The sequence below is a fragment of the Ascidiella aspersa genome, chromosome 2 (assembly GCF_963924565.1).
Source record: "Ascidiella aspersa chromosome 2, kaAscAspe10.2, whole genome shotgun sequence".
NCBI lineage: Eukaryota > Metazoa > Chordata > Ascidiacea > Phlebobranchia > Ascidiidae > Ascidiella > Ascidiella aspersa.
In genome coordinates this window covers 18,222,687-18,236,044 of record NC_139448.1, presented here as the reverse complement: position 1 = coordinate 18,236,044, position 13,358 = coordinate 18,222,687, and the positions used below count along the sequence as shown (strand labels likewise).

The window sequence follows — 13,358 nt, the reverse complement described above, 5'->3', positions numbered from 1 at the left end:
AAAACAAAACCTTATATAATACGGTAAAATGATATATTTTGCGTACCAAATCCACCAAAACCATTAATAGTGCTATTCATCACAAGTTAATTCGAAAAAGTTGCAGGCAATAAATCCAATTAAAAATCATATATTTGCAAAGGACATTTAAAATAACAAATTTACGAATCGTTTCTAGCAAACAAACTATAATCGCCTAAAAACAAATACTAGTACATTTTCTTGTTCTACCAATGCCAGCATACTATAAAAGTATTTTCCCTATCGCATGTTAATGCACATTACCTGTAAGTTATACGACATATGGCATACCCACGTGGTTTCGACAAATGACTTGATAAAAAACATTTGCCAGGGATGGACAATTATTTTTGACAGGGGTTGCATAAGAATAAAAAACGTTCTCGAAAGTACGGTCAAAAATAGGATATAAACTACAAAATAGGACTTGTACGATAAATATCTGATAACCTTGCCCGAAAAAATATTAATACAAATAATAAAAAGTCAAAGATTCTTTTTTATAGAAAGCTTCAAATAGCATTGGTTTGACCAAGGCTTATATTGTATAGGTATTGGTTTGACAAGCTGGTGCGAGTAGAAAAAGTACGGGTACCGGTGATTTAAATATATTTCAAAACACTTGATAGATTAAAACGTAACAGGTTAATTTTACGTAAAAATGTATTTTGAAAAATGAGCCGTGGGCGGGAACGAATTGATTGTCGGGCCGTATTTGTGCAAGGTTTTTATTCATGCTTTGCAAAATAGGCCTACTAACGTTTCGTGAAAAATCGTCAGGGGTTCCGCAAGAAATTTATTAATTCGATAAAATCGATTCAAACTTCAAAATCACGTTTTAACAAAATCAATATTTTTGAATTTGAAAGTAGGTAATTATCAGGAGTCGAACCGATTTTCTGGAAAAGGTTTAGTTTGAGTTACACATATTTTCCTAAATCCAATTTAGTTCTGGTTTCGGTTCTGAGAAATGTAAACAAGTTTAGCTGCAGTTCGAAAAAAGTTGTTTCAAAACCGGTTTATACAGTCCCAGTTTGGGTTTAATAAAAGTAGCATGAGCGTTAAGTAGGCCTAACCAAAAAATAGATTTTAACAGTAAACTCTTTTGAAAACAGGGACTGAAGTGTACCACTACACAACACGGTTAATGGACATGCAGTAGCCTATTTTTCATCTACGTTTGAGGTATTGTAGCGTATTTTACATTTTGTGAATTACCTGGTTAGGCTTGCCATATTTAATAACGCACAATCCCTGACAAACAGGATGGGAGGCCATAAAAATGTCGGGAGTGTCATAACTTTTCTGAAGTTTTGAAAAACCGTCTTTTTTCACGCGAAGCAGTCCGCAAACAAACAACTTAAGTTAAGTATGATAAAGGATTTTTTTAATTAGATCTTAGAAAGACACTTGACACATTACGTAGGCCTACATATAAAAGTTTTGCACACTGCTTCATAATAATTTGTCGGAAACTTGTATATCTTTCGTCGGTTTGCTCTAGCTTTCATGACTTTAAAGCTGTTTTTTTTGCATATTTTGTTGTACGTAAAATCGTTTTTCTAAATATTTTGTTGCACATATCGTGTGTGGCCCTCGCAACTGACTTGCCGAGATTAGTTTTTTAAATCTTTGCAAGCGGTGTAAATTTGAACATGGTATAAAAAACATTGATTAGGATTGCTGAAAAATACCTTCATTTCTGGCAGTAGCCTAACTATAAACCGTGGCAAACGAACGTTTCCGTCGTTTTCGGCTTATGAAACGAATTTCGCGTGCATGTAGACTATCTATGACAGACCTGGGCAACATACGGCCCGCCAAAGCAGTTTAATCCGGCCCGCGGCATATTTCCCTTGAAATACGGAAACAAGGGCAAGTTTCTACATGCTTGGTTGTATCGTAAACACTTTTTCAGGGACGTCTCTAGTCACGACTCCGCCAAATTCGATTTTTAGCCTGTTTTAAATACTAAAACGGAAATTGGTTTCGCGCTTCGCCGAATATTTATATATTTTTTGTCTTAAAATATGAACACCATACGGACTATTTTCTAAACTCTAAAATATACCGATTTACATTTTATAAACCAAAGTTAGTTAATTCAATGTTGTGTGTTTCGCCCGATTTATATCGTCTTTGCAATATGGATGCTGTACCGCAAGTAACACAAAACTTTAAAAAGCAAAGTTCTTTTCTACGAAACTTTTACGTATTTTAATCTTAACTTTTGGGTCAACGCGCCCCACAACTTGATAAGTGCTAATAGATCAAACAGTGTACTTTTTTATCTGTGCTCAGTGCATCACGTGACGTCTCCCTCTAAATTTAAATTAAATTTTGCATTTTAAAATAAGTTTAGTCGCAATTTTTTCGCGCTTCGCGCGAAGTCTTGTAGCGTTGTCTAAATTCCTTAAATTGCACATTTTCGCACAACTCTAAACGCAATAACAAGTTCGTTAGCCTATTTGTTTTATACAGCCAGAGTTGGGACGTCATATTGCGTGTATTTTAGATCCTATATTTGATCCGGCCCGCCAAAACATTTTAGGTTTCTAATACGGCCCGCGGCTAAAAATAAGGAGTTCGTACCCTCTTTTTGTAAGTGATATTATCGTTTTTGTTCGATTTTGTCATGGTTTAACAAACTGTTCGAAACGGCGTGCTTTTTAAGTAAGTGGGTCACGCGTCTTAATCTAATGAGAAACCAAAATCGAGCGCAAAACGCTGTTTTTCGTCTTTTGTTTGGTCGACCGTAAACGCTGGATAGTTTATCTCTTTCGTTATTTGTTTAGGTTGACTGATTAGCAAGCGTGTATTCGACAATTGACAACGCTAAGTCAAACCTTCTTTCTTTTTTTCTCACTAAAAAACGTCTAGTTATACGCAGTATGTTCCTCGCTGTTCGGTCTCTGCGCTAATATTCGATGTTGGTGTAACATCAACATTTGTTTAACAGAAGCAGATTCTTAAAAGGAGGTATAATGGTGACCAAAGTCTCCATTTTTAAGTAATGATGGTTAACGCAAAATTAGGCTCTTTAAGCATATTCCAAGACCAAGTGCTAAGTGTGCAATGGACACGACTTATTTCCCCTCAACCGCAGCTTGCAATTTAGCTGACTTGGCACACAGCTCGGCGAAGATATTGCGCTAATCGTGATATAATAACACCCGGAAAAAACGATCTTCGTTTAGTATTGCAGATGGTGAAAGACGTGTGATTCTACCACAATTAATAAAACATATTTCACGGTCTTGTTTTTTTTTTCCTGAAGTTAACGATTGCACACCGTGGTTTCGCAGCTGGCGCTTGACAGGATTGTCGACGACGCACGTGGTCGCTTTTGCTGGACGTATTTGGCTGTTTCTGATTAGTTTTTTTATCACGTTTTGCAATCATCAATCTGTGACGTCATACTGTCACTGTTTTATGACGTCATTATTCATTAACGTCAGACGAAAAATAGGGGAATTCCCTAAGTTAAAAATTCAGGAACCCCCTTTTTGATTTTCTGGTTACGCCCCTGATTTCCCCCCCTGGAAAATTTTCTGCGAGCGCCCCTGAGCACACCCTATGCGAGTAAACTGAATACAATTTGCCTCCTGTCGGGCAATATTTATTTGTAATAGCAACATGCTCGTTACGGTAAACAGCGGGTCTATAGTGGTAAACTGTACATTCTATATAGTGTTTAGGGTTGGATGTCGAGTGTAAACGGATTCAAGAAATCCAGGATATTCAGTGATTCCCAAACTGTGTGCCGGCACACTATAGTAGTGTGCCTCGAGAGATGGTCAGATGTGCCGCGAAACTTTTTGTAATTTCGGAAAAGAGAGTTTTTGTATTACCAATAGGCATACACGCAAGCATTTTAGATTTCAATATGCAGTATTTAATACAAATTGATAATTTTGAGATATTTAGCCTAATAGTTTGTCGTGTGTTAAGGGCGATTTTAAAATTACTATTGTTGTTCTGTTAAAAGTGTACCGCGAAATAGTTAAGATTTTTTTAGTGTGCCGCGAGCCACAAAAGTTTTGGAACCACTCTATTTAACAATTAGTCTGGGAAAAAAGCAAGTAAGTATAGTAAAGTGACAGATAATTGCGTAGTAACATTCTACTCTAATGGATTCAAAGCAAATACAGACAGCTGATAGTTTATGCATTCGCGGCGTCTAGCAGATACTTTTCAATATTGATATTGACAAGATGAGATGGACCTTCGCCCAAAACGCTTTGAGCTTGATTACCATCAAACGGACCGTCTTTGTTTCGTGTTCGCGAATTCGCTGCAGCGATTTGGAGAGTGAAGAGCGATGGAACTGACCAACTTGATCTCTTGCGCAACCTCGCTGTCGACTTGTCAACGTCAGGAGCCCTATATAAGCAGTAATAGTAAAACATACAATATTTTTTGTTGTCTTACAGCTACAATTGTCTTTTTTATGCCGGCTATCATTGAAACACAAAATGAAAACAAACTAAAAAACAAAGAAAAAGAATTGTATCATTCGTTCCCTGGAAGTCTTTTTGAAAGAATGTCCGACACCAGTTTCCAGTTAGAAATACGGTCATATAAGTGAAATAACAAATAATGTTTTGTGCATCTTAATTTAAAAGTTATTATAATATGGGATATTCCTCATGCAGAATACGCTTGGCTTTATGTTGAACAACAGATGTCTTACGGTAAGTATTTTCTGATGTAGTTAGGAACGTTTGTAACTTCAGAAATTCCGTATTTCGGGGGTCCTCTTTTGCGTGCCTCCATTCTCATTTTTAAAGCTTGAATTTCATCAATATCACGAATGCGCTGAAACGTTCAAGAAAAAACAAATTACAGTCATTTATGTAACCTTGTTTCATATTTGCGTCAACAACTAATGTAGTCAACGTTTAATAGGGAAGCCACCATAAACGGTCGTATTTTTATACAAAACTACAATATTAACAAAATGCCCTGTGCTGTGAATCTTTATTCGAAACTAATAAAAATGTTTTATATTTTTACCTGATGACTCACTAACCTCCTGGGGGGCGGGGCAAGCATGTTGCTGAGAAAACTGTGTGATTATACAAGGTCCTAGCTAGCTAGCTAATAGCTAATAGCTAAAATCCCCAGTGTCAAAATGTTGTAAATTTACATTTTTAGTGCGTTCATTGCTGTCTTTCTCACGGTGTAGTTTATATAAAAACTCGTCCACTCGCCGTTGCTGTTGAACTTCTACTTGTCTCGCATCTTCGAGCATTTTTTGTCGTTCAAATCTTTCTCTGAAAAAAAGATCATTACACTTATTGTTATGGAGTGCGGAAAGTGGTACTTCATGAGTTTCATATAAAACGAACAACATTTCGCAGTTGATGTGATTTTATTGCATATAAAATGCAACAGTCCCAATAAACAGACCCAATGTTAAACAAAATGTTAATGGTAAATCGTCCTCTGAACAAGCCTTCTAGTAAATGCTCTTTGTATCAGGGGTCGGTAACCTGCGTCCACCAATAAAATTGATACGGCCCGCCACCTCTTTTTGCAAATTTGACACGAGGCTATTCGCCATATTTTCATCATTTTAATAACGCAAAGCAAAACTTTTCGCGTTTCGCGCGCAACTTTTTCCTACTTCTAGTTTTTTGCGTTTCATGGCAAATTGTCTGCTTAAAGGCGCCGTGCAAAAGCTGGAAATATTGCGCTTTTAAATATGAGCATAATATATAAAGTTTAACGATCCTATATAAATTACAGCACAATCTAGAACACTAGATTTACGATAAAATTTATTGCGTTTCCCTGAAGTACTTTAATTACACCTTTTCATTGTTATCATGGGAGTGGGGACTCTAATTTTAAAACTAACAAATGCATTTTTATCGCAACAATAGACCAATTTTCAATTACAAATAATCTTAGGTCCCTCCAGAAATAAGAGTTGCAATAAAATGCTTAAAATTTAGTGCGGTCCGCCGGAACCTTTCTAAGTTACAGGTTTCGGCCCGCGACTAGGAAATGGTTCTCGACCCCTGCTCTATATTAGGCCTATATCATTTTTTTCACAATAACAAGTAAGTTAATCTTATTATAAATAGCCCAACTAATAGAAGTTAAGTGAGGAGAACCCTTTGGTAACTCTAGTTTTTTTTATAAAAGTTTACCTTTTTGATGAAAGATGAAAATGCTTTGCCACATCTACCGTTGTATCCCACGTGGCGACGTCACCCTCGAAATCACCAGATTCTCCTTTCTTGTAAACTGTTACGTTGTAAGCTTTTCCTGGTCGAATCTGTTATTTTACAACGTTATTTACAAAGTTTTTAAGTCTATTTAAAGTGACTATAAAACTAAAACCTATAAGTTTTTGATTAAACACCCCATTTAATTTTTTTTAAGAAGTAGAAAACTAGCAATGCGTAAAGGTTGGTCTCGGTAAATATATGTGATTATAACTACTTTTTAACGGCAACCCGCAACCTAATATTTACTCTGAAGAAAAAAATACGTATTTTTTCTATATACTCTATCGTCCGTTCTCTGAAAACCGAGTATAAAAGCACTAACGTTTCGTGAATAACGTTTACAAAGGAGGCTAATGCCCGGTGTTGTTATGAATAAGGTCAATGACTCATTTTTAGCAGACTGTAATTAAGTAACTTTTTAAACAGTTGGATAAACCAAAAAGTTTATTGCAAAATGACTGGACTTCCCTCACGTAATTTCGACAAGTGGCCTATTAGACTCAAGGTGTTTAGACAAAAGAATGAACTTAGGTTTATCTAGTTGAAATTTCAAAAATATAGTTCGAAAACGGAACATGGTCTCGTGGTTTCCCTTTATATCCACCCCCAGATTTACCGTACTTGCATAGAAGTTATTTCAAAATAATCTTTTAAAATAATGCCGATAGTCCAAATTGGTTTTGCATTATACTTCGAAGTTTCATTTTAGCTATTTGCCAATATACAATAACAATTGTTTTTACTAAAGCTAGTAGCAGCAGTAGTTAAACTTTAATCGTTGCTGCTTTTATTATTTTTAGTTTGTAGGACGATTTTTAGTTTTAACCATAGACCCAACAAAATTAGAATATATTTTTATATACACTTACGGCTATGCTTGATGTATTGACATGTTCGTCATTTTGACTTTTTAAATTTTGTTTTAATGTTATACGATATTTCCTTCTTTTCTTTTTGGTTGCTTTTGATAAGTCCTGTGATACCCCACATTTGAATGGGAGCTCGGCGTTTATACATTTACGCAGTTTAGCATCATTAACCGATACGTCAATCGATGCTGCAGCTGTATCTTGGGACTCAACTGCCATAACACCACTGTTTTCGCTCAGCGACTCTTTGTCTTCTTCAGTTAAAGTTGTTCCATGGGTGAACATCCAAAATCTTGAGTTTCTATCATTCTCAAATTTTAGAGGTCTTAACAATGGGAGATTTGGTATCTGTGTGTTACATTCTTTTGTCGAAGCACTTTTGGCCAAGTGAACTTTGGTGAGCAAATAATTCGGTAAAATATTACCTTTATCTTCTAACAAACTCGTTGTTTTTGCCTTGCTTATCACCGTGTAGTTAGTCTTTCCCACATGGTTAATATCTTGTTGGATGCTAACATCGCATTGTTGCCTTGGTAGTAATAACTTTTTTTTTGTAGGCAAACTACTGTCAGAGTATATATCGTTGTTCTTGTAGATTTTGGGGTTATGTTGATCAACACTGGAAGACATCAGCGTGTTGTTATGTTGCTTTGACGATTGCTTATTCTTACATAAAGACGAAGATGATTTGGTCAACTTCGAAAGTTTGTCGTTCGCTTGTTCATAATTTATCTTCAGAACTTGTGGACTCGTAAGCTTTACTTCATCTTCTACAACAATAATGTAAAAAATATACAATTTCTTCAACATTACCGTTCGATACTTGGCTTCAAGCCAGCTGGGCAAAATATCGTCCTTGTCCGGCCCCCATTTAGTTTAATACGGCCCGGGGAACACATTCCATTGCAGTACACATTACTGTCAGTTTTGCTATGCTTGTGACGCAATCGAGACGTTTTCTCACGCACGGTAGGTACACAAAGACGGAAATATGTTTTGTTTACGTAGTTTCGACAAAAAGTTTCGTTGGCATAAGTTGCATTTTTAAGGCCATCACAGTTTTTCATCTACGATAATATAAACGTAAACCCAGTTGTTAAGACAATTCTACTTGAAATGTTTTTTTTGTAAGTTACCCATAGTTACTATTTTAAAGCTTCTATTGTTCACTCTGAACTCCACTGCATTTTCTGTTTACGAATAAAAATACTTTATGCCTAATAACATAGGTTCAGACAAAAATCGGGGTCCCGAATATCCAACTTGGGGAATTGTCCTATTTTCCGTATAATGAATAATGACGTCATAAAATAGTGCCGGATATGATCTGAAACAGTTAATCACGTCCAGCAAAAGCGAACACGTGCGTCGTCGACACTCCTGCCAGGCGCTACCGCTGAGTGTGCAATCGTTTATTTCATGCACAAAACTGAACCAAGACCGTGGATTATGTGTCATTGATTTTGGTAGAATCATGTTTCGACAATCAGCAGCGTAGTTTCCAAAGTTCCAAAGTTTCAAGTTATACGCTAAATTACAAGCACATCTTTTGCCACCTGAAATACTAAACGAAAATGATTTTTCCCGGGTGTTATCATGATTAGCGCAACATCTGCGGCGAGCAGTGTGTCAAGTCAGAACTACAGTCACACTCACAAATAGATCACCAACAACGGATATCAGCGCAGACAGAGAACAACGAGGAACATTAGCTGCGCCTATTCGACGTTTTTAGCGAGAAAAAGGGAAGAAGGCTTGACTTAGCGTTGTCAATTGTCGAATACAAACTTGCTAATCAGCCAACCTGAAAGAATAACGAAAGGAGAAAGAAAAAATATCCTACGTTTACGGTCGACCCTTGACCCTTGTGCAATATAATTTTTTCCCGCCATTGGTATGATTAATAAAAACAAAAAAAGGCGTTTTGCGTTTGATTTTGGTTTCGCATTAGCATAAGACTCGTGATCTAATTTCATTAAAAACATTGCCGCTTCGGACAGTGAGTTAAACTTTTACAAAGCGGAACAAAAAACGATAATATTACTTACAAAAAGGCGAATCCCCAAACCCCCTTGGATACGCCACTGGGTTCAGAGGTAAAAGGCTTTTAAGCGGTTAAGTCATTTTGAATTCAATGCAATACGATAGTCGCTACGTAGGAATTTCATATAATCCATACTTGCCTTCCAACACCGTTATATCATCACGCCTTTTCCTTCTTTTTGAGTGAATCCATCTACGCATCGATTGACGATCATAAATTTTACCTAATTTTTCAGTCTTGATTTGCTTTTTGGTGCAACTTAGTTTAAGCAAGGCCTTGTACATGTCTTCCTGTTTACTGGTGACTTTACGTACTGCAAAGTTGGTGTCTTTGTGCCACATATTTAGCTGCAAATATGTGAAAACATCAAATTTGATATGGCGGACTCGAAATTTAAGAATAGTAGCCTATAAACCGTAACCGCATATAATGAAATAGCATGGTTAGATGTTCTTAAAAACTCAGTAAACTGAAAAAAAAAATAACATACTTAATTAATTAACCTAATCAAAATAAATTTTAAGACACAATATAAAGCTTTTTATTTTTCGAGGAAAACCTTTTTCTCTTTTCATTAGTCGCCCCCCTTTATTTTTCTTACTCAATGACCAAGGTCCACGAAATTAAAAAAAATTGTTCGGACCTTTTGAATCCACATCAAAGACCCAAAAGAGGGCCGCGGAACCGGGTTTGGTAAGCATTGTTTTAGAATAACGCCCTGGAAATGCTTTGCTAAATAAATTTAAGTGCCAACTGAAATGTTTTAACCAAGACTATCCGATAAAGGACAGTGGTTGCGTGATTGTCATTTGTAACGCCTTATGGCCGAGGATGCATACGAAGTACACAACACTGCTTTTTGTTTAAAAACACAAATCACAATCATTTACTTTAAGTAAAACTTACACAAGGAGGGTACAAAATATATATACTATTTATGTCGCGGTTGGTTAACTGTTAGGATTAAAGATCGCAGGCCGGACATAAATTCTGAATCCCTATTAATTCCTCCTGTAAACGATTTTTGTATTGTCGCGATGAACGACATTAGGTCGGAGACTTTTCCTACGTTGGAAACCGTTCGCCTTTATATCTTCTCTTTAATAACCTACCTGAGAACGATTAGGCACCGATTGCGTATTTGTTTCAAATAGCATCCAAGTCGATTAAATGCCGCTTCCGTGAGGGCCATATCATTCAGGTGTTACACATATTTTTAAGTATTTAATTTCAGACAAAATCAGCGGCAAACATTGTTACAATTTTGGCCATGCTCGATCGGATATTCGAAGTAGTAGTGCAACTACAGTACAAATTAAGCCCATTATATAATCTACTATACTATATGTCCAATTGACCAAGCCAATAAGGTTGTGATCTAATTTGTAGTGCAAACACAACAAAACCAAAGCTTTTATATAATTTGATGTGGAGTTTTCAATAAACGAAAATAACAATACAACGTCAATATTTACCTCCCGTTTAAGAGCATGCTTTTCAGCCAAATTACAATTTTTTACAAAGCTTGACACTTCACTTGTTCTTGTAGATCGTAATGAAACATCTGCACCATTACCACGCAAACTAATGTTTCTTCTTAATGCCTCTGCTGCCCCCTTGCGGTTCATCGCAATGGTATAGTAGTTAAAAATTGCGTTAAAAGACGCCAATATTAGAACAACTTCGTTTATTTTTAAGTTTACCCAAGTTTTTTTGTGATCCTATTTCAAACTTATACCCTAAAAAGTAAATAAATTTTTTTATTAGGCCTGAAGTCGTCAGATATATAAAAACAATAATGGCAAACTGCTTTGTTGGCAGATTTCTAAAATGTCTTTTAAAATAACATTTAAATAACTGCAAAACAATACGAATATTAACAGCCGACCTAAACATTCCTCGCTTCTAGGTATTGGATAGGCATAGATCTACATGGTATAGCGAGTTTTCTTGCTCTTATACACAATTGCTAAAATATGAATGTAAACCTTATTCCCAAAGCGCCGTTGGTGTGAATCGTATCGCTGACCACAGCTTAAGTAAACTACGCGTCACGCGTTTGTTACATAACAATGCCTGTACATATTCGCGCATTTTAGTTCACGCGATATGGAATTGTGCCAAATCCCCTGTGACTTTTGTATGTGATCTAATCTTCTGTGTATACTTAACTTCTTTGTGAGACGCTGTTCCTACATTGGTTCAGATATTCTATCCATAACCATTATTAACTCTGGATTCCTTTAGCAGTACTACACACATGCACTCTATGGTAATATTTCTTTGATTTGACGGAAATGTTAATGAGGAATTTTATCCATAAAAAGGAAAACACAAATCTTTAATATATAAGCTATTGTTGCCAGGCATAATATCAAGTTTGTAGAGCTCTTCTGGCAAATGTGATTTTTATTCCGACGTTTCGACGTCCTATACAGGTCGTCTTCATCAGGGTAAATAACACTGAATGCGACTAGTACAGTGCACGATAAACAATATCTTCAATTGAATATACGACAAATTACTACGTCAATATAATTTTTACCGAGCAAATACAGTTTTGACATATGAGAGCCTATTTCAAACTCTTTTTTCAAACAGCAGATCAATAGCTTTACTCAACCTTTTCCAGAAATTGATTTTAATTTTGAGAGTAGTTTCCTAAAACTTCTACACCAAATGTAGTTCTAAATTATACTTGGTAGATCGTAATTTATTTAGATTTCCGTCAAACAATGTCATCTTAAAAGAGGTTAACATACCTATAAACAATAACTCTTATGAAAAACCTTTGCAACAGTGTACTTTATCGTTATGTGCTAAAGTTTAACTCTCTCCACTGCTTTGTATGTTACACTGGACAACGCGAAGTTGACGGCAGAGAAGTCCTAGATCACGCCACTTATGTTCCGACTCGACAAGAGTTCCAAAAAACTTGTCGACTGAGACGCGATATTAAGTAGCTAGAACAATTGTAAGTTGGTCGGGCTTTCGCTAACCTCAGACATAATAATGTTATAAGTAGGCAATCGATTCAGAGGAAAAGCTTGGGTTCGCCCTACACTTATGTCTACCTGGTTGCTTTACCAAATAGAACAAGTTTACTCCATTTATATTGTACCAAACACATTTAATGGCACAAAAAAGAAAATTTCACTTCGGTAGGCAACCACTTAGGTTTTTCCAACTTGTTACAATTACTGTATTTTCAATTCTTGCATGTAAACCTAGGATTGTTCATGTTCACAGGTGGAAAACCAGTTGGAGACCAATAGCTACATTCCTTACTCCTAACTCACTGAATTTATCGGAATAAGCCACACAGCACACGAATATAAAAGTTTTGTTTTGTCATGTATGTATTGAAAAATGCACAGGAGAACTTACTTTAAAAAATATTTTTATAATGCTTATTACCAAAATTGGGTCGCTGTTTGACTTGTTTGGATCGCCAACTGCAGTGGTTTTATTTGGTTAGATTTATTGAGATTGGTTCTGAACAAGTTTTATCCAATGCTTGAGAAAATTGCGGAAGAAATGGCCCATCTCAAACAAATTCGAACTTATTAAAATTTCATGACGAGCTTTGAAATAGATTTTGCATTTTATATAGCATTTAATAAAATAATCATATACCATTCACATCAAAAATTTTCGAACATACGTACCGCGACTACAAAGCGTTGTTGCAAATGCGTGTAAGTTTTGTAGCTATAAAAGACTAACCGTGAACTCATTTCAATGTATTAAGCATATGGAATGGATCTTTTAGGCGTGGTCTGTATCAGAGGAGTGCTAGTCACACACGACAACAAGCTAATATTTGCCTATGTCAAACGATATTAAAATCAGCACATACGCTCGGGTTGTCTTTCGATCAGCAGTCAACTAGTTCAACTGTCGCAGTTCGACTAGCACAGTTGGCCAATAGCTTTTCAGGTTATGGCGTTCAACAGAAGCTTGTATTAACAAAAACAGCAACATTTCAGGCTTGATTATTTTATCTCATAGCATAGCAACACTGCTCGTTATAGACAAGACCAAAAGGTAGCAGACTGTATTGCAAACAATACTTTGTGGATTTAAAGACTAGATAGTTAAAAAATACTTATGTTTTGGAAAAGGATATTTTACAGCAATGTTCGGTAGATATTTTTTAAAGCACTAAGAACTAATAAAGTAAAA

The 13,358-nt window shown here is 36.0% G+C and overlaps 1 protein-coding gene across 1 annotated transcript; it reads right to left on the bottom strand.

Annotated features, from left to right (window-relative positions):
• Positions 1–4,184: 4,184 nt before the first annotated feature.
• Positions 4,185–7,414, bottom strand: LOC146164156 (uncharacterized). Its single transcript, XM_083380678.1, has 5 exons — positions 7,130–7,414; positions 6,180–6,307; positions 5,171–5,297; positions 4,715–4,839; positions 4,185–4,404 (listed from the first exon to the last, which is right to left on the bottom strand). The coding sequence occupies exons 1-5, from the start codon at positions 7,412–7,414 to the stop codon at positions 4,185–4,187; spliced, it is 885 nt and encodes a 294-aa protein (XP_083236804.1).
• Between the last annotated feature and the right edge of the window lie 5,944 nt (positions 7,415–13,358).

Excerpts from the sequence above, each read along its gene's own strand:
- LOC146164156 (XM_083380678.1), bottom strand. The coding sequence starts at position 7,414 with ATGTTCACCCATGGAACAACTTTAACTGAAGAAGACAAAGAGTCGCTG. Across the intron at positions 4,840-5,170 it reads GCAATGAACGCACTAAAAAT|CGCATTCGTGATATTGATGA; the intron begins GTAAATTTACAA and ends TGAACGTTTCAG. Across the intron at positions 4,405-4,714 it reads TACATCAGAAAATACTTACC|GGCTCCTGACGTTGACAAGT; the intron begins GTAAGACATCTG and ends CTGCTTATATAG.